The 26151-nt window shown below is 35.6% G+C and overlaps 1 protein-coding gene across 1 annotated transcript; it reads right to left on the minus strand.

Annotated features, from left to right (window-relative positions):
- Window positions 1-25617, minus strand: CHMP2B (charged multivesicular body protein 2B). The gene is made up of 7 exons (XM_027586441.1): window positions 25546-25617; window positions 25336-25419; window positions 12107-12198; window positions 7764-7958; window positions 3570-3672; window positions 364-470; window positions 1-185 (listed from the first exon to the last, which is right to left on the minus strand). Exons 2-7 carry the CDS (start codon window positions 25367-25369, stop codon window positions 75-77), a joined length of 642 nt encoding a protein of 213 aa, XP_027442242.1. The 5' UTR covers window positions 25370-25419; window positions 25546-25617; the 3' UTR covers window positions 1-74.
- Between the last annotated feature and the right edge of the window lie 534 nt (window positions 25618-26151).

Genomic DNA, 26151 nt, shown 5'->3' on the forward strand with positions numbered 1-26151 from the left:
TGTAAAAGGAATCTGCACTGTGCCTGGTTTATACTAAATAATTATAAGTAAGCAAAATATTATGGTTTTTCTGACTAATCTACTCCTAAAGCCTTGAGTTGCCGTTCAATCTCTTCATCGGAGATTGTAGCCTTTGAAGTAGAGGCAGATGGTAAGCTTCGGGCAGCTGATGGAGCTTTGGCCATCTATATAAAAAGAAAAGGAAAAAAAATGCATTATCAAACATTTGGGCAAGGACACAAAGGATATGCTGCAAAGACGTTTACCATTCAAATATAAAAAGATGTCTCTAAGGGCAAAGGCTAACTTATAGTGACAAAAGCGGTAGAAACGATTCCAACAGAGGATAGAAGACATTCATACCTTTCCAGAGATTTCAATTCCGATTTCATCAAGAACTTGATTCACAATATCTTGGCTTTCTTCTTCATCATCAGAGCCATCAAAGATATCATCAAGTGTGTCATTGACTTGGGGGGAAGGGGAGAAACAAAATTACAGTTACTATCAAACAGATTTCAAGTTAGATTTACATTTTTAGAAGGTGAACCAACTATGTGTACATATTTGTAATATTACTCAAGGGCAAACTTAGTTGAACCAACAAACTACAAAAGTCATTTTCAAATGTTAGTGAAGTTCATTTATACATTTTTGGGTTACTAAATGTGGAGTACTTTTCATTGCAACACAGATAATATAAATAATAATTACATAACAAGTCTACTATGATTTTTAAAAATGTGTCTTTAATAAACAACAACAAAAGAAATTCACAGCTAAAGGCTTAAAGTTTTGAAATATGATTCTACAAACTGTATTCACTGAGCTAGTTAGTAGCTGTTAAATCTGACCATGGAATAATATGTAAGAATCAAATATCCTGTAAATATTAGACAATTTACTCTTTTTATATCTATAATTATATTTTCAACTTAAAGTCTAAGGTTCAGTGTTTTATTAAACTTGTCTACAGAATGACACCCAATTTAACCTTGCAAAGATTATTACTGCTATATCCCTCTCTTCCTTCCCGTCCCTTCCCAAAGTATTTATGGAAAAGTTTCTGTATAGAAGGTATCACATTACGATTATGTATTGTTTATTTCTGAAACAAAGTGCCTAGCATGTAGTACAAGTACAATTAATGGACAGAGAAAAATGAAGACCTCAGGTAGTTTACATTTAAGTAGAAAAGAGATTAACAATCAGATTGTAGTAAATAAGAAAGATAATAAAGGGAAGAGATTACATCCAACTGGGAGGAAGTACATGTGAGGTGGTCCTTAAAGGATGCATAGGATTTGACCAAACAGAAATAGAGGGAATAGAATGAGCAAAGACTTGGTGGAAGACAAAAGGAATACACTCAAGGTAGAGTAAGTTCTTCTGTTGTGTTATTATTTAAGGTGCATGAATGGAAAAGGTGTATCTATTATTCTGGGTCAAAGAGCTTATGTCTGATATGGGAAAAAAGACCTGTGGAATCATTTGGGACATCCCAGCCCTCTCCCTGTTTCACATGTACATCTTAATTGCTTGTGTCCTTGATGTAATTAATAAAGCTTGATACTGGTTAAGATCTCTGGTTGGTATGAGCATGATTTGACAATTTGAAATAGATGAGAAAGAATAGAGAGGTGTAATCGGGATTAACAAAGAAGGATGCTTTCAGAAAAAGTGTAACAAAATTAACCATATTTTATATATATGTATATATATATAATTTATATATATATTTACATACATATGTGTGTATATAAAATGTGTGTATGTGTGTGTGTGTGTGTGTGTGTGTGTGTGTGTGTGTGTGTGTGTGTGTATAAAATACAGATTTCTCAAAGATCCTGTTTCCAAAATCAAACTTGTTCGTTCTGGAGCAGCACTGCACAATATAAATTTCAATTGGAAAAAGATTATATTCATTTAAACCTTGAATTTACCTTTGGATGAAAATACTAATGTTAATGTACTTTACTAGGTCATAGAAGAAATGAGTAATCACCAACAATTACTATTCTTTCAGACCCATTTGCAAAGTAGTAAAATACAAATGAGAACTATGATAGATATGAGTTGGATGAGCCTATTGATTCTCTTCATTATAGCTTAATGGAAAAGTTAATTCCTCTAAGATCTGCTCACACCTGTGCCATCACTGGAAATCACATAAACATGTTAGATACTGTGATCATTATATAAATGACAATTCTCACAGTCATTAAAAATTCACTAATGATGTTTTAAAAAAGTCATATTTTTCAAAGTAAAGATTCACAAAGCTAAAGAATTTTTCAACTATCAAAGATACACATATAATTTCATTAACTCCTAAAAGGAAAATAGAAAATAGATATTCTGAAATTGAATACTTGAACTGGTGAGTTTCGTATTCCTGATAATTTAATTAGATACTACCTTATACACTAAATGCCATTAAATTAAAATGCTGGCAGCTAAGCAGAACTAAACTGGCATATCTCTACATAGTTGTAAAACAATTAGAAAATACCTTTGCGAAATAATGATGTCAGTTTTTACATACCAGGTTAAGTAATGTTGACCAGGATGCTGTAAAGTGTCACTTATTTATTAGCAACCAAATAAAGATTGGAATAGTCTTTCTGGGAGGAATTTGGTATGAACCAAAAGCCTTATAAAAGTTAATACTCTAAGGAGATTTTAAAAATTTAGTCAAAAATAGTATAGAAACATTTATCAAAGGATTAGCAAATACACAACAAATTTTAAAACAATCTTACTGACCAATGTAAGAATGGTTCAATAAATTAAGATTGATGTTATTGAATATTGATGTTATGCAATATTAACGCTATTAAAAAAAAGACTTCAGAGAAGATTTAAGGTCATGAGTACATGTGTATATCACACTATTATGTTTTCTAAAAGCAGGATAAGGTTCAAAATTGCACATGTAATATGATTTAACTACTATAAGATATGGGAAAATATAGGAAAGCATATAACATTATCAGTAACTATATCTGGGTGATGTGATAACAGATTTTTTAAATAAATTTTGTTTCTTTGTGTTCTCTGTATTTCCTCTACAAAATGCAATTAGTTTATAGTCAAAAAGAAGAAAACTAAATTTTAAATAACTTAGGGAAGAAGGAAAAAATAAGAACAAAAGAGCTCCCCATTATCTCTACCTCTAATAAAAAGAGAGATCTTCTCTAGTATGAAAAGAATCAACACAACTCTGAAGCTACCAAATTCATACTAGGAAGAGTTCTTTTATTCAAAAGTTGGTTTTGGGCCCCTCATCAATGAGGTAAGACCACTGGAGCCAATATGACATAAAAATATGGCATAGCATATTTTATATTTTTCCTTCCAGTGAAGTTTGATAGGATTTGAGCCTTATACTTTGCCAATTTAACAATACACTAGAGTTATAATACAGACATCTATTCAGAAGGGTGCTGTACCATTGCTTTTTTCAACATTTGTGCTTTTATGGATTAGAATATGAGGTTGCTAGTAAATAAACTTGGCTGATTCAAAGATAAAAAAATGTAAATTTCATTACAAGTTATTAAACTTACTCATTTCTTCAGTCATTTCCATTTTCATGTTTTCCTTCTGGAAATTCTGCATTGTTTGTAATGTCTTTTGTGGATCCATCTTCTTGTTAACTGCTTGCATTGTCTTTAAATATATGAAAAGATTCATGTTGGCTACATTAATGTGACATTTTTACTATGAAATAAGTCCAAAGAGAACATATCAAATTAGATACAGACTTTCTAAAGATATACATACTGTCATAATCTAACATAAGACTGTTAAGTAGTCTAGAAAAAAATGAAATACTCACTTGGAAACCATCTGCTTAACATTTATATAATAAAGACCAGGGTGAAAAAACTCATATGAACAGTAGGCAAAAAAAAAAAATATATATATATATATATATATAAAAAACTTTGTCAGCAAAAAATCCATTTCTATTCAAATGGGAAAACTACATTTGCCTACTGTGTGGCAAGCAGGTAATGTCTAAATTGAAAAGAATTACAATTTAAATTTTATAAAATTTTTCATTAAGCTTTTGATGTCTAAATTAAAAAGGAAGATACACAGCATACACACTTAATCCATTCACATATATTAAACCACGGTTTAAAGAAATGAACAGAACACTGAGTTTTGTAAAAATATGTGAAAAGAACTCTTACATTTTATATTCACAAGTTATTTCATTAAAAGAGATTAATGCTATCTAGCACGGCCAAAATATTTTATATTATATATAAAATTTATGTATTATATACAGTAGTTCAGACACTATACAATATAAAACACATCAGTTTCAAAGATACCAAGCAGTCTTTTCACAATCTGTACACAACGCTACAGCCAAAGTAACCTTTAACTATAACACTGAATTTCCCCCATCCCCCTCCAGCCCATACATACCTCTGAAGTGGCTTTCCATTGTTCTTAGTATTAAAAGCCAAAATCCATAATTCATTATGAGACCAAACACTACTGAACTCTGCCTAACAAGCTAGTCTTATGGTGCACCATTGCCCTCCAGCCACACTGATCTTTCACTTCCTTAAATGTGCCATACTTTCTCTTGCCACAGAACCTTTGGATATGCTGTCTCACACCTGGAATGCTCCTCTCCATTTGTTTTCAGTATCAACACTTCAGATTTCAACACTTTCCTAGGGAAGTCATCCCTGACACCCCTGATTAGAATAAATATTGTTAAATCCTACTCACTACAGATGAAATTCCCTATTTATTGATGTAAATTATATTACTTCACTTGTAACTTACAGTATTGTAGCAACTAATACTATAACAATGGTGATAATAATAATAAAGCAGTAAAAGCCTCTTATATAGTCTTAACTATGTGCCAGACACTGTTCTAAGCACTTTACATATAATAACAGTTAGAGTTAAAAGACATTTATTTAAACCTGACAAATCTTACATGCTAGGTGCCACCATTTTCCCTGTATTAAAAATGGAGAATGAAGGCACAGAAGGGCAAAATAACTTGCTGAAAGTCACAAAGCTAATGAACAGAAGTGAGATTTAAACTCAAGTAATCTGGTCCAGAATATATGTTCCTAATCACCGCACTAAACTCTCTCTCAAATGGGCTGTTTTTATAGAATGTATGGGGACACCTGGGTGGTTCAGTTGGTTAAGCGTCCAACTCTTGCTTTCAAGTCAGGTCATGGTCTCATCAGGGTCCAGGGATTGAGCCCTGAGTTGGACTCCAGGCTCAGCATGGGGTCTCTTTGTCCTCGCCCCTCTGCTCTTCTTCCCACTCTCTCTCTCAAATTAATAAATAAAATCTGAAATAGACTATACAGTTTAAACCCCTGCCTGGTTTTGCTTTCCACTTCATCCCCATCATTTGTTATACTTCTTACCTATAGGGTCTAAACAAATATTTGCTGAATTAATACATTTCTAAAAAGATTAAGTAAAAATTCCAGTTCAAATATCTCCATATGGCAGGACCATATTCGGTACTTTTTCCTAGCCTACCATCTGCAAAAAAAAAAAAAAGTGCAAAATAAGTGGTTTTCCCCTTAACATTATTGAAAGGTTACCTATCTCAAGTGTGTGATCATCACATATGATCTTTTCCTAAATTAGATGTTTAGTTCTGTCCGTTTATGAAAGAAAAAAGAAAAACAAAAGTTTTTGCCCTTAACAGTGTTATTTTTCACTGTAAAAGGACAAAGATCCATCAAGAATAAGTTACCTGACAGAACAAAACTAATATTGAAACTTCCTCAATTTTTTTAAACTTCCTCTATTTTTTTAAAGAACATATTGTGTCACTTCACTTACTGCAGCTAAGATGGATAAATTCTATTTTCATGTGCTCTGTAATCTAAAACACAATTATAGTTGCTCCTCATTATTTCTGGATTCCATATTTGTGAATCTGCCTACTCACTAAAATGTATTTGTAACCTCAAACCAATACTCATGGAGCTTTTGTGTTCCTCTGTGGACACAAGAGAACAGCAAAAAAATATGAGTTGCTCAACACGCTTGTTTCCAGCTGAGGTCAAACAAGGTGACACTCTGCCTTCTTGTCTCAACTCTCATACCATAAACAAGTGTCCTTATTTGTGGTCTACTTAGTGCCACATTTTTGTACATTTTGTTGGTGATTTTGCCATTATTTAAATGGCCCCAACCAAAGTACTAAGTGCACAAAACTATGTGCTCATGGAGAAAATACATGGTAGATTTGATTGGGCATGACTTCAATGTTAATGAATCAACATTTATTAACTATGGTGTCTTTCAACAGAAACACATAAAACATTAGGTATAAGCTGGTTGACAAAAACGTTGTGACCAAAGCTCACAGGAACCTAACCCTGTATTTCCCATAGGAGAAATGGTTCGATATTCACTGAGTGTTCCCAACTTAACAGAACATTAACTACTTCAAATAATGAGAATCAACTGTATATACCATTTTTAAATATGAACCTCCTACTTTCCTCTGTGGCTTTCTTTTATTTTGGTCTTCATATTCATATTCCTCCTTCCTTATATTTAACATCTAATGGTATTTTTAAGACCTAGGTTTTCTGCAAAATCTTTCAGATCATTCAAAGATCTGTGCAGTTCACTGAAACTTAGCACAAACTGATGTATGTAGTCGGTAGTTTCCCTGTCAGATATACCTTAACCTCCCTGCTCTCTACCCCCACCCCATCCCCAATTGAATTATAAAATCTGTGAGAGCAGGTCCTTTGTCTGAGATGTCTTCTTACTCCTTATAGTACTTCACATACATCAAGGGACTCATTATTTATTAAAAAATCAAAAAGCTCAGGGGCGCCTGGGTGACCTTGATTTCAACTCAGGTCATGATCTCAGGGTCATGAGGTCGAGCCCCACTTTGGGCTCCATGCTAAGTGTGGAGCCTGCTTAAGATTATCTCTCTCCCTCTCCCCACCACACCACCCCCAAGCTCACTCTCTCTAAAAAAAGCTCACAGTCCATGGGCACCTGGGTGGCTCAGTTGGTTAAGCGACTGCCTTCGGCTCAGGTCATGATCCTGGAGTCCCTGGATCGAGTCCCGCATCGGGCTCCCTGCTCGGCGGGGAGTGTGCTTCTCCCTCTGACCCCCCCCATGTGCTTTCTCTCTCTCTCAAATAAATAAATAAAATCTTTAAAAAAAAAAAAAGCTCACAGTCCTATAAACTCTATAGTAAAAATATTTTTTTATATAAAGACCGTAAGTTAAACGTAAGTTCCTGGTAAAATTAACTGATAAATCCTTCTGACAGAAATCATGTGTCCTTCGGACACATACATGAAAATGAATCAGAGCAAATTATTACTCAGAAGTATTTATAGCTTAATGAAATAAGACCAAAAATCTTCTGACAATTTAAAGGAAATAAGCAAACAACACTTTTAAGTCAATTTAAAAAATTTAGAAGCTACACATGACCTTGGAAAAAAATCAAAATGTCTGAAACAAGAAATTTTATAGTAAATCAATAAAGAATCTATGTACATCCAAAACTGTTATAATATTGTAAGGTAACTATACTTCAATTAAAAAACCTAGAAGTAGTTTCTGGATAATCTAGTACTATTATACATTAATATATAATTATTACACAGATTCTGTACCAAATATACATCAGGAGATACTTTTAAATCTGATTTGAATACTGACACTTATATGTCTTAGATAAAACAATAAATGTATGGATATAAAGGTTCCCACTTACTTTTGCTGTAGTAGACATTGCTCCTGCCATCTTCATCTGGGAATTCATCACTTTTGTTTGTGTCGACATAGAAGTGACTTTTGAACTTACAGCAAAAGTTCTTGTTTTCTGTTTCCGTAGATGTACAAGCTGTTTGGCTAAAACTCTGCAAGCTTCTTTATTCCCAATCTTAGCCATTTTCTTAATTTCTAATTCCTAAGAAAGGAAATAAAAAGAGGGGAGTAAAATCACTGAGAGGTAGTCCCTAATGATTTACTTCAGGAAAAAAAAAAAATCAAACACACATCATATACCCTTTTCTCCCTGATCATAAAGAGAGGAAGACACAGTCATATAGTCACAGAAAAGAAGAGTTAATTTGAGAGAGCAATTTATTCCACAGGTTTACACGGGAAAGACAGAATTCATACCTTCATCCACAAATACAAAGCAAGTCTATAAAACAGTATTTACAAAGAGCCCAAAAGAAAATGAAAAAGCTCAACCTAAAAGTAAGAAAAAGGAAAAAAAAAAAAAAAAAAGACAAAGAGTTGGTGGGACAGAGCAAAAAGAACACATTGGTAGATTTAAAGCGAATAATACAGACAATTACATTAAGTGAGAAGATTCACCTAACACCTCAGTAAAAGACATAAACACTACTATATGCTATGTCAAGAAACCAACTTTAATTACAAAAACAAAGCAAGTAAAATGATAGAAAACGTATTCCATATAATTACTTACTAAAATCTGAAAATCTGGAGTGTGTACATTAACATCAGATAAAATAAACAAACAAACAAAAAAACTTGAGAACAAGTAATACTACCAGAAATAAAAAGGGGCATTTCATAATGACAAAGGAATCAATATATAAAGATGTTAGAACAATCCTATACGTGCATGCACCTAAGAACAGTGCTTCAAAATACGTGAAGCACAACTGACAGAACTGAAAGGAGAAACAAATACACAATCAGCAGGAGGGATATCAACCACTCCTCTCTTGAGTACACTGCTATAACTGTTAGAAGTAGACAATCTGCAATGATACAGATTTATAAAAAATACTATCAACTTGACCTAACATTTATAAAAATGCCATCACCAACAGAATGCTTGTTTTTTATAGATATACACTAAAAAAGAAAATCGTATTTTCAAATATATCATATTTTGCTCAGAAAACAAGACTCAATAAATTGAAGAGGACTGAAATCACACAAAGTATGTTCTCTAATAGCAATGAAATTAAACTAGAAATCAGTAAGGAAAAGGAAGGTATATCATAAAAACGCAGAAATTAAACATGGTTCTAAATAAGTCATGGGTTGGAAAAATTTCAGAAGAAGTAATATTTTGAACTTAATAAAATGAAAATGCAACATATCAAAATGTGTGGGCTACAGTTAAAACAGTACTTAGAGGGAAATTTATAGCATTAAAACTTATATTAGAAAAAAATAAATATTTCACAAGCTTCAAAATTGAGAAAGTAGAAAAAAGAGTAAGTAAAACAGTAAATAGAAGGAAAAAATAATATAAACAATAAAAGAAATCTATACAGTAGGAAAGAAAAAATATTGAAAATTAATGAAATCCAAAGCCTTTTTTCATAAGAGGTGGATCAAATTGACAGGCCATTAGCCAGATAGATGAAGGGGAAAAAAAAAAAAAAAAGACACAAAGAGAACACACAAATTACAAAGATTAGGAATGCAAAGGAGGGATCACTTCATATTCTAAAGATGTTAAAGGATAATATGGGAATATTATGAATAATAGGTCATTACATTTTTTTATAAGTGTTCTTTTCCTTTTTTTTTATTTTATTATGTTATGTTAGTTACCATACATTACATCATTAGTTTTTGATGTAGTGATCCACGATCCATTGTTTTCGTATAACACCCAGTGCTCCATGCAGTACGTGCCCTCCTTAATACCCATCACCGGGCTAACCCATTCCCCACCCCCCGAACCCTCAGTTTGTTTCTCGAAGTCCACAGTCTCTCATGGTTCATCTCTCCCTCCGATTCCCCCCCTTCATTTTTCCCTTCCTTCTCCTAATGTCCTCCTGCTATTCCTTATGTTCCACAAATAAGTGAAACCATATGATAATTGTCTTTCTCTGCTTGACTTATTTCACTTAGCATGATCTCCTCCAGTTCCATCCATGTTGATGGAAAAGTTGGGTATTCATCCTTTCTGATGGCTGAGTAATATTCCATTGTATATATGGACCACATCTTCTTTATCCATTCATCTGTTGAAGGGCATCTCGGCTCTTTCCACAGTTTGGTTATTGCTGTCATTACATTTGAAAATTTAGTAGACACGGACAAATCACTTGACAGATGTTAACTACCAAGGCTCATTTAAAAAGACATATCCTGATCCATTCTGTATCTGTTTTTTTTTTTTCTAATAATTGAACTTGTACTTTAAAAACCTATCCACAAAGAAAAGTTCCCTCTCAATGGCTTTACTGATGAATCCTATCAAACATTTAAGGAAGAAATACACAAACTCTTCCAGTGAAGGAAGAGTAAGAGAAACCAAATCATTCTTTAAAGTCAGCATCACTCGGATGTCAAAACCATATAGACAATGGACAAAAAGATAACTACAAATCACTATCTTTCACAAACACGGATGCAAATATTCTTAACAGAATTTCAGCATACTGAAAAAAATATTTCAAAAAAGCCACATCATTACCAATGGAGCTTATCCCAGGAGCAAAAGCTTGATTCAACTTTAGTAAATCATTAAATGTAATTCACTACATTAACAGACTAAAGAAGAAAAACTACATGATCATCATCTCAACAGATGCAAAAGTGAACCTCTACCCTCACCTGATAACAATAAAATTTAATTCAATATGGTTCAGAGTCCTAAATGTAAGAACTAAAACTAAGATTCTTTTTTGCACTTGATTAAAATAAAAAACTTTCTGTTCCACAAAGGACACTATTAGGAAAATAAAAGACAAGACCAATAACTGGAGAAAATATTTGCAAAACATATATTTAATAATATACTTGTATTTGAAATATATAAAAAACATAGAAATAAATAAAAGAAAACATTGATAAAAATGGGCAAAAAGACATGTAAATGGCAAACAGGCACATGAAAAGATGCTGAACATCATTGGCAATTAGCAAAATATAATTTAAAATGACAATCCACTATACACCACCAGAATGACAAAAAGTAAAAAGACTGTCAACTCCAACTATTGGACAGGATGTAGAACAACTTTACTTTCATATACAGCTGGTGGAACAGAAAACATTATAGCCAATTTGCAAAACTGTCCAGCAGTTTCTTACACAGTTAAACATACATTTACCCTATGATCCAACAATCCCACTCCTAGGAATATACTCAAGAGAAACAAAACATGTTCACACAAAGACTTCAATTGCATCTTTATAGCAACTTTATTCAAAATAGCCCAAACCTGGAAATAACCTAAATATCCACTAGCTGGTGAACAGATAAATAAACTGTGAAACATCCATACAATGAAGTAAATTAAAAAAACACTGATTAATCTCAAAATAATTATGATGAGTGAAGGAAGCCATATTTTAAAAAAAAGTTCATATTATATGATTTATATAAAGTCTTGAAAATGTAAAATAATCTACAGTGACAGATCAGTGTGTGCTGGGGAGGAGGGAGTCAGGGAACGACAGGTGAAAGACATTACACAGGGAATAGGAAACTTTTCAGGATGATGGATATGTCCATTACCTTGATGGAAGTAAGATTTCATGCATTTATCCATATGCCAAAATATATCAAATTGTATGCTTTAAATATGTAGTTTATTGCATGTTAGTAATACCTCAATCATGCTGTTCGTTTAAAAGATTTTAAGCAACATACATTTAAAAACATAACAAAAATATTTAAAGATGGGAAAGATAATCTATTTTTTAAAAAGTACATTATCACAGATACAATGATCACTAAAAGATACCAATGAGTTAACATAATTATTTCTTGTAACCCTTTATTATTATTCAGGACTATTTTATTTTTGCTGTTAACTGAGAATGAAGTAGCTGTGTTTTGAGTAATATTTCCTCTTAGGCATTCATGACTTCTACAAACTGAAGAATAATCTGATTTTATAATCAGCAGAATACACAGAATCCTGATAAAAGTCAGCAGAATGACACAATAAACAAAGGTAAGCAGAAAATGCAGGAAGACATTAAATGCCATTTCTTAGTAAATCACTTACCACCTGCCATGTGTTTTTTTCTTAGCTGGCTAATTATTCCAACACTAATTTCCAAATTTGTTTGAAAAGTTAAACTGAAATTTAATGTTCTACTTACCAGCTGTTTTTCTTGTTTCTCTAAAGCGGCTCGGTCTCTGATTATAGCTCTCTGTGTACCTCGTAATTCTCGATTCTGTTCCTTTATTACATCTAAGAGAACCACAAAAGAAACCTAAATGTATGAATTCCAAAATTTTTTTCAATACCATTTGAAATATTAGACTTGGAGACCTTAATAAAAAAAAAAAGAAAACTTGATTTACTAGATGTTAAAATTTTTTCATTCAATATACTAAAAAATTAGTCAAATATTAATACTTGGATTATAAATATTAATTAAAGAATTACAAAAGTGCAGATAGGCTATAGGTGGAGGTTTAACCAAAAGTATATATAAATCACCATAAAATATTCCCTTAGAGAACTGATAGTATGCAATGTTTTATGTGGCACATATATATGTCTCTCTCTCTCTCTCTCTCACACACACACACACACACACTTTTCATCTCTTCTTACTCCAGTATTATATGAAATTCCAGGAAGGAAGACAGATCATGTGTTTATTAAATCCTTTTTTCTACACTAAGTCATTATAACAGAGTGAAGCAGCAGACCTTCCAATGAGGCAGACCTGGATTTGAATCCTCCCTCTGCTACTGGATCATTATTTAATGATATCTTGGCAAAATTAGTTAATATTCTAAACTTCAGGTTTCTTATTCATATAATAAGGATAGTTAAGGTGTAAATAACATACATAATTGCCCTGATATACTATTAAATTTCCAATCAATCTTAATGTTTTTCTAACTGAATTCATTTGGATTCATTAGTCCCATCTTTTGAAGAATTAAAGTATTAGTCTAGGCCTTATGGACCATAATTTGGGTTAGTTGTTACTAAATAGTAATTTCTTCAAAAATCACAGATATTGATGGTAATTCTTGCCAAAACTGGTCTCTCATTATCAGGAATCTTGCTAAGTGCTGTACATATATTACACAATATTCATAATAATGCTATGGAGTTGATTTTTCTATTATTTTATATTTAAAGAAAACTGAGTGTTAGGAAGTTTAAATAACTTGCCCAAGGTCACAAGGTAGTAAGCAGTACTGCCAGATTTGGATCCAAGTGTTCTGTCTCCTGAATCAGTAATCTTAATCACTTCATTAGAGTACCTTTCTAGTCAAGAGGTAGATTTAAAAATAACAGTAACAACAACAGAAAGAATAGATTCTTCATCAAATGGCACTTGGGATTTAGCGCCCACAGGAAAAAAAATGAAATTGGACCCCTGCATCACAGTGTATATAAAAATTAACTAGGGGTGCCTGGGTGGCCCAGTTGGTTAGGGTCCAACTCTTAATTTCGGCTCAGGTCATGATCTCGGGGTCATGAGATCGAGCCCGCATCAGGCTCCATGTTCAGAGTAGGTGTCAGCTTGAGATTCTCGCCCTCTCCTTCTGCCCCTCCCGCCGCTTGCATGCCCATGCGCTCTAAACAAACACATAAAATCTTTTTTTTTAAATTGACTAAAAAAAGATTAATGACCCAAATATGCAAACTGAAATCATACAATTCTTAGAAGAATACATAGGAGTAAATTCGCATGATCTGGGATTTGGCAACAGATTCTTAGATACGACTCTAAAAGCACGAGCAACAAAAGAAAAAGTAGACAAACTGGACTTCGTGAAACTTAAAGGCTATGCGCCAAAGGACATTATCAAGTGGAAAGATATTCCACAAAAAGGGAGAAAATATATACAAACTATATATATGTTAAGAGTCTAGTATGTAGAATATACAAAAAGCTCTTAAAACTCAAAAACAAGACAATCTAATTAAAAATGGTTGAAGGACCTGAACACTTATCCAAAGAAGATACAGAAATGGCCAATAAACACAAAAAGAAGAGGCTCAACATCATTAGTCATAAGGAAAATGAGAGATACTTCACACCCACCAGAATGGCTATAATCAAAAACAAAAATGGAAAATAACAAGTATTAATAAGGATGTGAAGACTGGTACCCTTTGTACTGCTGACAGGAATGTAAATTGTTTCAGAAGCTGTGGATAACAATTTGGTGGTTCCTCAAAAAGATAAACATAAAATTACCATATGACACAGCAATCCTACTTCTAGGTATAAGATAACTGGAGTATAAAAAGAAATGAAGTACTAATACATACTACAACATGAATAAACCTCAAACATATTATACTAAGTGAAAGAAGCCAGATATTAATGGTCACATTTTATGATTATGTTCATATGAAATATCAGAATAGATAAATCCATAAAGATAGAAAGCAGACTGGTAGTTGCCAGGGGTTGGTGAGAGAGGAGAATGCTGAGTCGCTGTTTCACTTGTACAGGATTTTATTGTGAGATGATGATAATGTTTTGGAACTAGAGGTGGTGGTTATACACCATTGTGACAGTACTAAATGCCACTGAACTGTTGTTCACTTTAAAATGGTTAATGTTATGCGAATTTCACCTCAAATAAAACAACAGAGCCAACACCCATTATCCTTGTACTGATGGAACATCACAACTTATGTTCTACACATTCCTGTGTGTAACATATAACTTTACTCAGAATAAAGATAACTAATTATATTGAGGAACAGACAGCATACTAAGAAGTTTACAACAACCACAAACCTAAGTACTATTATCTCATTTCAGGGAATTTGACATTCAGTGAGGTAATCTGCCCAAGGAAGAAAGAGTGTTAGGATTCATATATAGGCAGTCTGATTCCAGGGCCTCTGATTTTAACTACCATATTATGCTATGAAGCCTTTCAGACAAATAAGAAATAAAGGTATCAGAGACATAATCCTTATCAATCACCTTATCAGTAAAAATATACAAGATTTAAAACAGAATGAAAAACATTTCAAGTTACTATATAAAATATAACTAATCAACTACAATGACTTTCTGAATAAAAGTTAAGATGCCAGAGATTCTCTTTACAAGACATCTATTTCCCCTCTCTTGCATACTGTGTTTCTCAATGAAGTTATATTGGTGGACAGCTCATGTCTATTTGCTAGAACCACCCGTAGAATTCAGGAAAGTGCTTTACTCAGGAATTGCCTAGGATTTTCCTAGGCTTGTATTTTCTAGGAATGTATTCTATAGGTTCCTTAAATATAGAAATAGGAAACCATATCATATATATGAGAGAAGGGGGGGGGGGCTCGACCCTAGAACACTGGAATCATGACCTGAGCCAAAATCAAGAGTCAGATACTTAACTGACCAAGCCACCCAAGCATCCTTTATTTCCCAAATTTATTAAGCCAAGGGTCCCTTTTAAGAAATCTCTATTAATATTTTTTAGATGCTAATGTTCCATGGAGCACTGGTTGGCATTCTATTTTCACAATTTATTAGTTTCCTAGGGCTGCTATAACAAATACCATAGACTGCGTAGTTTAAACAATAGAAACTAATTTTCTCACAGATCTGGAACCTGAAAGTCCAAGATCAAGGTGTTGGCAGGTTTGATTTTTCCTGAAGCCTCTCTCCTTAGCCTGCAGATGGCTGCCTTCTTGCTGTGTCCTCATACGGTCTTTTCTCTTAGTGTGCCCATCCCTGGTGCCTCTTCCTCTTCTTATAAGGTCACCCTCCTATTGGATTAGGGCTATGCCCTCATAACCTCATTTAACCTCAATTACCCTTTACGTACCCTATCTCCAAATATAGTCACATTAGAGGTGAGGACTTTAACACATGAATTTTATGGGCATACAATTCAGTCCACAGTGCACAATATCTTTCCTCTGACATCTGTAGACATTAACAGCAAAGCTCTCATTTCCCTAGATTTAAAAGCAATCATCAGCCTTTTCATCCTCAACACTCCCAATTTTCTTCTTTTGAACTTAGCATGCTATCCTGCCAAAGCCAATGAATTGGTATAAAAACACTGACCACTTACCCTACTGTTTCAACAGAAAAATATGTTCTATATTTAAAACTATGAAATTACAAATGAAATTTAGACTATAACATCTTTGTGTACTGACAACTTCCTAAATTCAACTAATATGAAATGCAATGGTAACAATGAGATAATGATGAGGGTCTTCTAAAGCCTTAAGAGTACAGAAGTGAAAAAGAAGCCACCATATTGACAAGTTAAATTGTGGTCAGATAACTGATACAGATGCAAAACAATTGCTGAAAGCCTTGACTGCTAAGATCTAGAATTCTATCAATATATACTTATTCATTATTAGAATGGTATAATATATAATAAAAAGTATATGTTTGATCCTTGTCTTTAGTTCGTGGCACAGAGCTCCTAAAACCCTTGGAATTTCCTTAGTGGTAGGAATATCTTTTAACTCAAGAAGGCGGACCCCTAGATACTGTTTCTGGAGGGCGCTGGTTACCAGAAAGACAAAATGCTTGAATAGAGGGTAGGATGTTCAGCCCCAACCCCCTGACCTCAGGAGAAGGGAGTGGAACCGAAGACTGATAAAAACTCCTGAATAAAGAAGAGATTAGGAGAACTTCGGGGACGGTGAACACACTGATGTGCTGGGAGGGCAGCGTGCCTGAAAAGCGCATGAAAGCTCTGGGCCACTTACAGCCCCCACAACTTTGCTTCCATTTGGCTATTCCTGAGTAAAGCACTTTCCTGAATTCTACGGGTTGTTCTAGCAAATTATCAAACTGTGGAAGAAGTTATGGGGACTCTAGAATTCACAGCTGGTTAGTCAGAAGTACTGGTGGCCAACTGGGACTTGTGACTGGCACCTAGGTGAGGACAGTCTTGTAGGACTGAGCCCTGCGTCTGTGCTAACTCCACGTAGTGTTAGGACTGATTGACGTTTTGGACACAGCAGTTGATGTCAGAGAATCAGAGAGCAGAAAATAAATATAGCCATCTTTGTTGGGAAAACACATATTATGACATGAAATTTTACCAAAACATGTACCTTAATCAAAATAATTTTATTTCCCTTTTCTTAATTTTACGTAACTGTGTACCATAACTACCACTGTATATTAGAGAAAGAAAAATAAAGAAAACTAACTACTACATATTCCATAGCCCTATAGTTAACAAACCTATTAATATTTAAACAGTTCTAAGCTATAAACTGAGAGCAGCTAATGTTGCATACTAAAATATAGTCATAACACTTTAAAACATATTATGGTAAGAAAAGATAGTAAAACATTTTCTTCATATGAGATGATAGGCATATCCTATAAAAAATTACTCTTAAAAAAAAATCCCTATATTAAATCCATATTTAGTGAGTTGGTCTTCTAGATAATTCAGAGGGGCTAATAGGAGAATGGTTCTGAGACACTTTTAATGTTTTTAGGCCAAGTTTATTTTCCATTGTATTTATTTTTTGGTAGGTTTGATTTCCTCCCAAGATTACAAGCTCTTTAAGAGCAAGGAGCATAAGTATTTTATTTATTTATCTATTTGTATTCCCACCACACTTCATGCCAACTACTACCCCAATATAGTACACTTAGCAGTGATCTACGGGAGTATAGACATATATTGAAATGTAAAAGAATGTGACTTATAGGCAGAGTTAATACATTTCTTCGAAATGTATAATAAACTCTATAGGTTACCAAGAAAGATGGTTGATAATTTAACCGTGAACCTTAACTATGATAGATCTCTTTATACAGTGGAAGATAGAGCACTGAAATAACCAGGTATTTCCCTTAACAGTTTTCTGCTTTCCCCTTTTTTTCATTCCGAGTCAAGACAATGAGAGAAACATGTACTGGGTATTGCTGACATCTAGGAGACAGAGTGCTTGGCTACTGCCCATCCCTGCTTCCTTCTCTAGGCAAAAGAATATGCCCAAATTTTTATATTCCAGCACTTTATTTACCTTGTGGGGTTGCTGTGAAGCACTTCGTAATAGGTGGTAATAAAGAACTTTTACATTGTGAAAATGGCAATGGTTCATGGCTGTGACTATGGTTATGTTGTCTTTGCTACTATTCCATGAGGTAAAAAAAAGGGTCTGGAGGCTGTCCCAATCACTACCCTCTTCTCATCCAAACCCAGCACAATGCTTAGAGAAGGCCACCCAAGCCAGCTCCACTGTAGGCATTAAAAGCCTATCTCAAGCCTTTCAGGTTACTTTTACTGAATGAAATATACATGTGTGCACTGGAGTGATCAGGCTTAAGTTTTGGACTTAAGAAGATACAGACAGAAAAGGTCATTCCGCTCTCCTTAGTTCTGAATCAATAAGGTCTATCTGCTTACAGGAAAAAAAAAAGTGAAAAAATAAAAAAATAAAACCAATACAAAAGGGGCCTCCGTGTGGTCCAGCCTAGCTTACTAGAATTTTCTACTGGGGTTTGAGGCTAGGCCCCAACTTGAATTATGGCTGTCCTTCCAGACCCTGCTTATTTACATATAATTTGCACATTTAAGGATTGAAGCAAAAAGTAATTATCAACTCTAAATGCAGGTATTCATTAATTTGTGAGTTATATTTTAAATATGTTTAAAGTGCCTTTCGTTTGGGGAAAAGGAGATACCCTGTCTCAAGCTTACAGGGTAGTTCAGGTTATTGCCCCAGTGAGGCACTGGTCAGTAGACAGCATCCACTCTACCATATACTGGGTTTTGTTCTTTATTATAAGGTCATGTTTACTACAGGGTCAAGACAGAAATTTTAATCTAATATACCATATTTTTTGCTTTTAAATATACTTCTTTAAAGAAAAAAAATCATTTTGATCCATGCAGTTTTATTGCCTATCAGTTGTCCTAAGTCTAGTGATCACATGGACTGAAAGAGGAGCACAGAATAAACAAAGCACATTCTGCTTTACCATTTTTATTAACTTGCTTTGGAGATCAAGACCTGAGAAGACAGGGAGTTTCTCCTTTAGATTTCATCTGCAATCTCTGCAGCAGCTGTGAGTGTTAAGTAGTGGGTCTGCAGCCCTGGGATGGCAGGATAACGGGAATTAGCTACAACCTGATCCTTACTGAATAGAAGAACCACCTGTGTGAAGGGGGTGTGGTGGAGCTCACCAAACAGTAAAGAGGAAAGGAGTCCTGGCTATGCAGGGATGTACCACCTTCTTGGGTAGAAGAGGAGGAAAAAACTGCAAATAGCACAAACTCAAAAGTTAAGGGAGAAGAAAGAAATGTTTAAGGTCAGTTTCTAGAAAATGTTGGCTCTGGGAACCAAAGTTACTGAGAGGCAGAGGGAAAATGACAATGAGAGAATGGATGGGGAAGGAATCAGAATTTGATATGCAAGCAAATCTGTTTCTCAGGGTTTGGAAACTGTGTATCAAAAAATCAGGGAGGAATGGCTTCAGTTTAATTAACCAGTTTTGATACATGGTAAAGAAAAAATAAGAACAAAAAACAACTATGGGAAACATAAAGGACTGTGGAGGATTGTGTCAACAGATTTCTTCTACATATGGTCCGGGGAGCCAAACATCCATTTAAAAACTAGGTTGAAGTTGAAACACTCAGCAGGACTTTCTTGGAAGGAGGAGGTAGAATACTAAAGAGAAAATAGGAGTCTAGCCCCATGGTAGCATAAAAGGAATGCTTCCCACCTCTCCCCCCACCCCCAGTAAAATCTCAAGTCACTCAAATACTGAGAAATTCATTCAGATTAATTTATTATTAGTAAAATATCATTGTTTTCAAGAGCTGAAGGAAGGTCTTCATATGGGCTATGTGTCAGTAGATCTTTAGGTCTCATTTGGTCCTCAAAGACCCAAGTTTTGGTACCAGCTTCAGTTCAGAAAATTGTGAAAGAGCATTTTCTCACTTTAGATAAGAGAGGGAACAAGAAGGAAAGATCCTATGAAAGGAAAGTTTCACAGACCTATGGACTTGAAGGTAGAAAAAAGCAGCATGAAAAGAAGTACCAGTCTTTGGGGTCATGCTAGGTATGAAGAAATACAAAGGGGAGACATTTTCCTACAGAAATAGCCATGGATGGTATCCATCCATCTCCATACCAAAAAGTATGGAGAACTTTTAACTGAGAAAAATGCTCAGAAGAGAGTACTGTGCTTCTGAATCCCATGTTCAATTATTTTTCTTTGGTGTGCCAAGAATGTAGGGGCCAAACAGCAAGTAAAATTTGAGTTTTTAAATATTCAGAATAACAAGCACTAAGGGAACACAAAGCATCCTAGGAAAGATCTAGCTACTATAGGTAGCACCAGACAGTTCTATCTTATTTGGAAAAAAGCAGAAAAGTTCTGGAGGGGATTCAGTTTATATAGTTGGTAGATTTTATTCTCTCTTAAGATATCACAAATCTGTCAACCTACCTTCTCACAGGAGATTTATCCCAAGTTAGTCAAAACTTCAGAGATTCTGAACTCTGAACTGCTAGCATACATGGATACTATCCCAGTAACGTAAAAACCAAGAAGCTTGCTCCTCTATCAGTAGAGTTCCTCAAATTATGTCTAAACTTGCAGGTGGGTGGCAATGATATATGGATATAAACTATAATAAGCTCTGGATCCTGGAAACACTACTTTTGGTTAAGAAATACTATCATTTTGAAATTTTGTCTCTAAATTATAAACTGCTGCAGATACACTTTCATGTGTACTGAAGAGACTCTGCTACCTTGCATAAATGCAATGTAGGAAAAACTCTGCAAACATAATCCAACTCTGGAAGCGCACAAGGATCTACTTTAGTTCCAGTGAATGCAAGTCAGGAAGCAGGGGTTAAAAAAGTGAGAATATGGGACTGAGATACTTAACACAGCTTGAGGTGGCATCAGAGAAGAGTTCTTAGAGAAGAAAAACACCTGACATAGTGCAGGTTAGCCAGAGGAAGAAAAAAGAGGGTTCTATGCATAAGGACATCATAAGCAAAAATATGACAGAGAAAGAATATGGTATGGTATGTACTGATGAATATAAGAACAATACTGCTGGACAGTAAAATGTTCAGGGACATGAAAAGAAAGACAAGGACCAGATCAAGGAGGGCCATATGTGCCTACTAAAGAGCTCTCACTGATCCTGCTGGTACTAGCAATATAATAAAGGGGTTTACACTGAGGAGTAGAATAGTCTGATATGGGTTTCAGGTGGATCAAATCACAAGGCAACTTTGTAGATGAACAATTTAAGGGCTATGAAGCTACAAGAAAGAAAAGCAGAAAGGTGATGTAATAAAGTGCAAGAAAAAGTCTGATATGGGTTTCAGGTGGATCAAATCACAAGGCAACTTTGTAGATGAACAATTTAAGGGCTATGAAGCTATAAGAAAGAAAAGCAGAAAGGTGATGTAATAAAGTGCAAGAAAAATGGGATCTGAATTAGAGCAGGAGTGCAGGCACACAGTGGAAAATCATGTGTCAAATATTTAAGAGGCAAAAGGAGCAAAACTTGGTAATTAATTAAAGGTAGGCAAAATCAAGACCTGCCAACACTGGAAGAGGAGACTCAGGAAAGGAACTGACTTAAAGGAGATAGTGATAAGTTCTGTTTGGAATCTCTTCAATCTGAGGTACTTTGGGACCTCTAGGTGGGGATACTCAGCAAATCGCTGGTCTGAAACTCAGAAAAGATATAACTAGAGATACAAATTTGGGATCCATCAGCACTTAGGTAATAAATAAAGTAACAAGATTTTGGATAAGATCATGCAGGCAGAGAGTGTACAGTTAGAAAAGTGGCAGCCCAAGATGGAACCAAGAAGAACACTAACATTTAGGGAGTAGGGTTTAAAAAAAAAAAAAAAAAAAAAAGGAAGGAAGGAAGGAAAGGAAAGGAGAAGGGAGGAAAAGAGGAAGGAAAAAAGAAAAGAAAAACCTGAAAGGAGAAAGAAAAAAAAGTGGTTAGAGAAATTTGAGGAAAATATTAAAGAGTTTCGTGGAAGCCAAAAGAGAATTTCAATAAAGAAATTATTATTAGGATCAAATGCAAAACATAGGCTCAAGAGGTGATCACTAAAAAATGGCCATTTTGACAATCTAGGAGTCACTGATGATCTTAGCAAGATCTCTCTGCTTAAGATGTAAAGCAAACCGCTGTAGAATTGGGGCGTGGTCTGAGAAATAAAGGGGTAGGGATGGGCGATGACACTACTCCTTCAATAAGTTTACATGAAGAGCAAAAAGAGACTGGACAATACTTCCTAAGAAACCCTGGGTCAAGGGAGAACCGGGAAAAAGAGGGTTCTTCCCAGTTCTACTGCTATACGAAATTAAAGTTCTACCATTGATTCCGAGGGAAAGAGAGTCCAGGTCGCAGATAAATGGTTACCATTATTACATTGTACCTACCAAAAGTTGAGAATTCCATATATTAGAAAGAACAGCAAAATTAAACTGTGCCATAGGCTCTCTAATAAGAAAATATTATCAGAGATAATACTCAAGGGATGAGGTCCTGGTTTTGCCATTAAGTTGTGTGACCTTGGGCAAATTACTTAGTCCTTTGTATCTCAATTTCCTCACCTATGAAATGAGGGTGGTAATAGTACTTACCTTCTAAGTTTTGTGAGAATTAAATAAGATGCTGCATACAAAATGCTACCACAGTGCTGGCTTAGAGTAGGACCTCAAATTTGCCTTTATTGAGGATATTGGACAACAATTATATAGTGCTTAAAAAATTTCACTTTTTAAAAGACATATTTAGTTGTGCATTTATGACAAATCCTCATGGCATCCTGATTTACAGGTTCATAATTAGTTTCAATAAGCAGGTCACCATTAGTCCACTTAGGGGGAAAAAAACCACTGTAAACACATTACCCTATGTATATATGTATATCTTATAAATCAGTAAAAGGAAAACCAAATACTCAATTGTAATTTCAAATTCAAAAAAAATCTTTCTCTTCTATGGCACTGAGGTACAATTCTCATTAATTTCTGTAACAAAGTATACACTGCAGAGGCTTGTTCATCTTTGTGTCAAAAATGAATTAAACATAACTCTGAATAGTAATAAGTGCTGTAATGTTGTCTCCCTTTTTAATTTACAAGTGCAGTAGTCTTTAATGATATAGTATGCAAACTCTTCCAGCCAATCCAAAGAAACAAAAAGATTCAATTGTTCTCCAAATCTATGTGCAGTTACATATTTCCCTTATATATCAGAATTTCATTACTGCTGAAACAGATAAAGGCAGCATACAGCAAAAGATCTTATGATCAATAATCAACGAGTCCGAGGATCTGGGATCCTCAGGAAAGCATAAAAATACATTACATTTCATAATATATAGCCTCATTACTGCTAAGAAGAATGCTGTCACCTTTTAAACAAAACACCTTTTTAATAAAACAAGGAGTAAAAACATCAATAAAGCTCTATTATCAGAATAATGAAAGTACAAATCTATAATTAAAATGTAAGTGATCTGAATTAACATAATAATGTAAAAAAACATCAAGTATGCAGTTTGCTAGTTACAGTAAATGTACATGGTGGCCAAATTTACATTCAGAAATTTCACACATAGATCTTTAAATCAGTAGTATAGCTCCTAAAGTCCTTAAGACTTCCTTTTTACAAATAAATCTATTTAGCAAAAAACATTATTTCTTGGATGAATTAACCCAACTGCAGATGAGTATACAGTTAAATACCCTCACTGCACATCCTCACTTTTTTTTATTCTGTTCTATAAAGTACAATAGTCCTAGTATACTGTGCCTAGAAACACAGTGATGAAAATACAGAACTGATATTTATGTCTTTGAAAATATTTGACAGATATTAAGCAATTAAAGCTGTTTGGACTTTAATGTTAAGATTTTTGTAAAAATATAATTTGTAACATCACAGTAACAATGGTACAACTCTTTTCCTCTGTTTAGCAAATTCTCACTATAAAAAACTGAAGCAAAAAAATAAACCATTTCCTCCCTGAAGTACTATACAATAATTGGAAACCACAATATTGGTGCTGAAACAGTGAAAAAAGTGCTACGTTAAAAGATTAGACAGCATTCTCAAATAAAATCCATCTCACATAATTGTCCTATATCCTGTACCAACTTGAAAGGTATTCTAGGTACTGTAAATGGTACTTTTTAGTTAATAAAAAGTCCACAAATCAAAAAAAATTTTTTTTTTCCCACTCAGGGTAGGCAAAAATGTATTATGCTGTGTACTAAATTAGGAATAACATTACATTATGTGTTGAAGTGAAGGGTAGAGTGGCAGAGTAGAAGTGATGTCTTTGTTATCCTCCCCAAAATAATGTTGCTGGCACTGGAATAGTCAATACAAAGATGAAGGAGTTACCCCAGGTCTGGACTCAGCACCCTGTTTGTACCAATCACTGTCTAGCTACCACTGCTCCTTTTGTGGCAGGGTCAGACCCTTACAAAGAAGTGATTCTTCGGTTGAACCAACAGCAACCTAGACTCAACATGTAGTAGGAAACACAATTTTTAAATAACTTGAATGAATTTGATTCCTGGTGGCAATCAATGTAAATACCAAAAGTAATTAATCAGTGTTATATATACATTACAGTAATCGCTTATAAACAACTTGTATATTTCTGTACATATTTTTTCCTCTTAAGATGACTTTGAGCTAAATGTCTGAAACAATGCAAGTATCTAAAAATGTAAATTTCTATGCAGACAATACATACCACTCTTACTTTAGGTAGCAAAAGATAATCATAGGGAAGGAAAAATACATTATGAAAACTAAACCCAAGGTACTTCCCTTAGGTTTCTTTTTTATTTCTCCTGGAGTCAGTAACGAAGCAGTTGTTTCACATCTCTACTGATGGGATATTCTTAAGGGCAAGCCGACCCAGACCCAGGTTCATTCTGTAACTGGAGCCTGTTATCCCCTCCTCCAGCTCGATACAGTTCTCCTGTTTGTACCCTGTAAGTAGTACAGCTCCAAACTGAAGGAGCAACAGACCAACAGATGAAACCAACAAGAAATTCATCAAATCTCCGTCTAATGACACTCAAGCGCCAACCTCATCCTGTCTCCTCGAAATGCTCAAGGTCTCGCTAAAGGAAAAACGGGGCGGGGGGGGGCGGTAAAGGTGGTGTATGTGTATTAGAGAAGAAGCCAGATTGCTCAGGTGAGGCTGAGGTGTGGCGAGTCAGCAGAGACGGGGAAGCAGAGAAGTGACGCACGAGGGCGGTCACCTGTGGGGCCACTTGATCCAGCCCCGCCCCCAGGGACAGCTGAAAGAATCGTGGCCGGAAGCCCCCAAAACACGCCAGGGAAACGCACAGCTGGGCCCCTTTGGCCCGGCCTGAACTCACCATCCACGGTTTTCTTCTTGAAGAGAGACGCCATGGTCAGGGACCGCGCCTGGGCTGCCCGGCTTGGCCCGGTCCGACCCGCGACTGAAAAAGGACAAGAGGGAAAGGACAGGCCCTTAGAGGGTTTTTGGTGTGACGGAGCGACGGGTCAGAGAAGAGGGCGGGGTCTCCAGGCAGGACCCGCGGAAGGCGGGTATCGGCGAAGCCTACCGCAACCGAGTCGCCCCGAGCTCAGGTGACCGAGAACTAAGACACTTTTTGGAGAAGTCACTTCTAGGCGGCGCCTGCGCACTAAGCGCGCGCGCCTGCGCACTGCGGCGCCTGAAGCTGCTGCCTCTGCCCTCACCTCAGCTGCTGCCGGCTCTTCCCGCTTGCGGGGTCGCGGCGTGGCGTGTCAGGCGGGGCTTTCGGTGGCAGCAGAGCGTGGGAGACCGTCGGCGGTGTCGGGAGGCTTCTCTGTGCGGGTTCCGTGGGGACATGCTAACAGAGATGGGCCTTGGTTAGCCCTTGCTTCCTTGCTTGGGGGAAGCTGGAAGTGGGGGTCTCCAGCGTCTTAGGACAAGTGTGGGTCGTCCCGGAACCAGTTGGTTTACAACCCATCCAGTTGCTGTCAGTACCAGTACTTTCATAAGTGCAGGGCTTGGTTGCAGGGCTGTGGTCCGTGCCTCGGCGGTGTTTGTCTCCGAAGTTCACGTTCTTTTCCGCCCTGAGTCGTCAGCGATCTCCCAGGGCGCTAGCCCGCGAAGCCGGCTGTGGGTCCCGAGGCGTTCACCTGCCTCTCTCGGCCCCAGGGCTCCGACCACCCGGCATGTCCCT

The sequence above is a fragment of the Zalophus californianus genome, chromosome 1 (genome assembly GCF_009762305.2).
Source record: "Zalophus californianus isolate mZalCal1 chromosome 1, mZalCal1.pri.v2, whole genome shotgun sequence".
NCBI lineage: Eukaryota > Metazoa > Chordata > Mammalia > Carnivora > Otariidae > Zalophus > Zalophus californianus.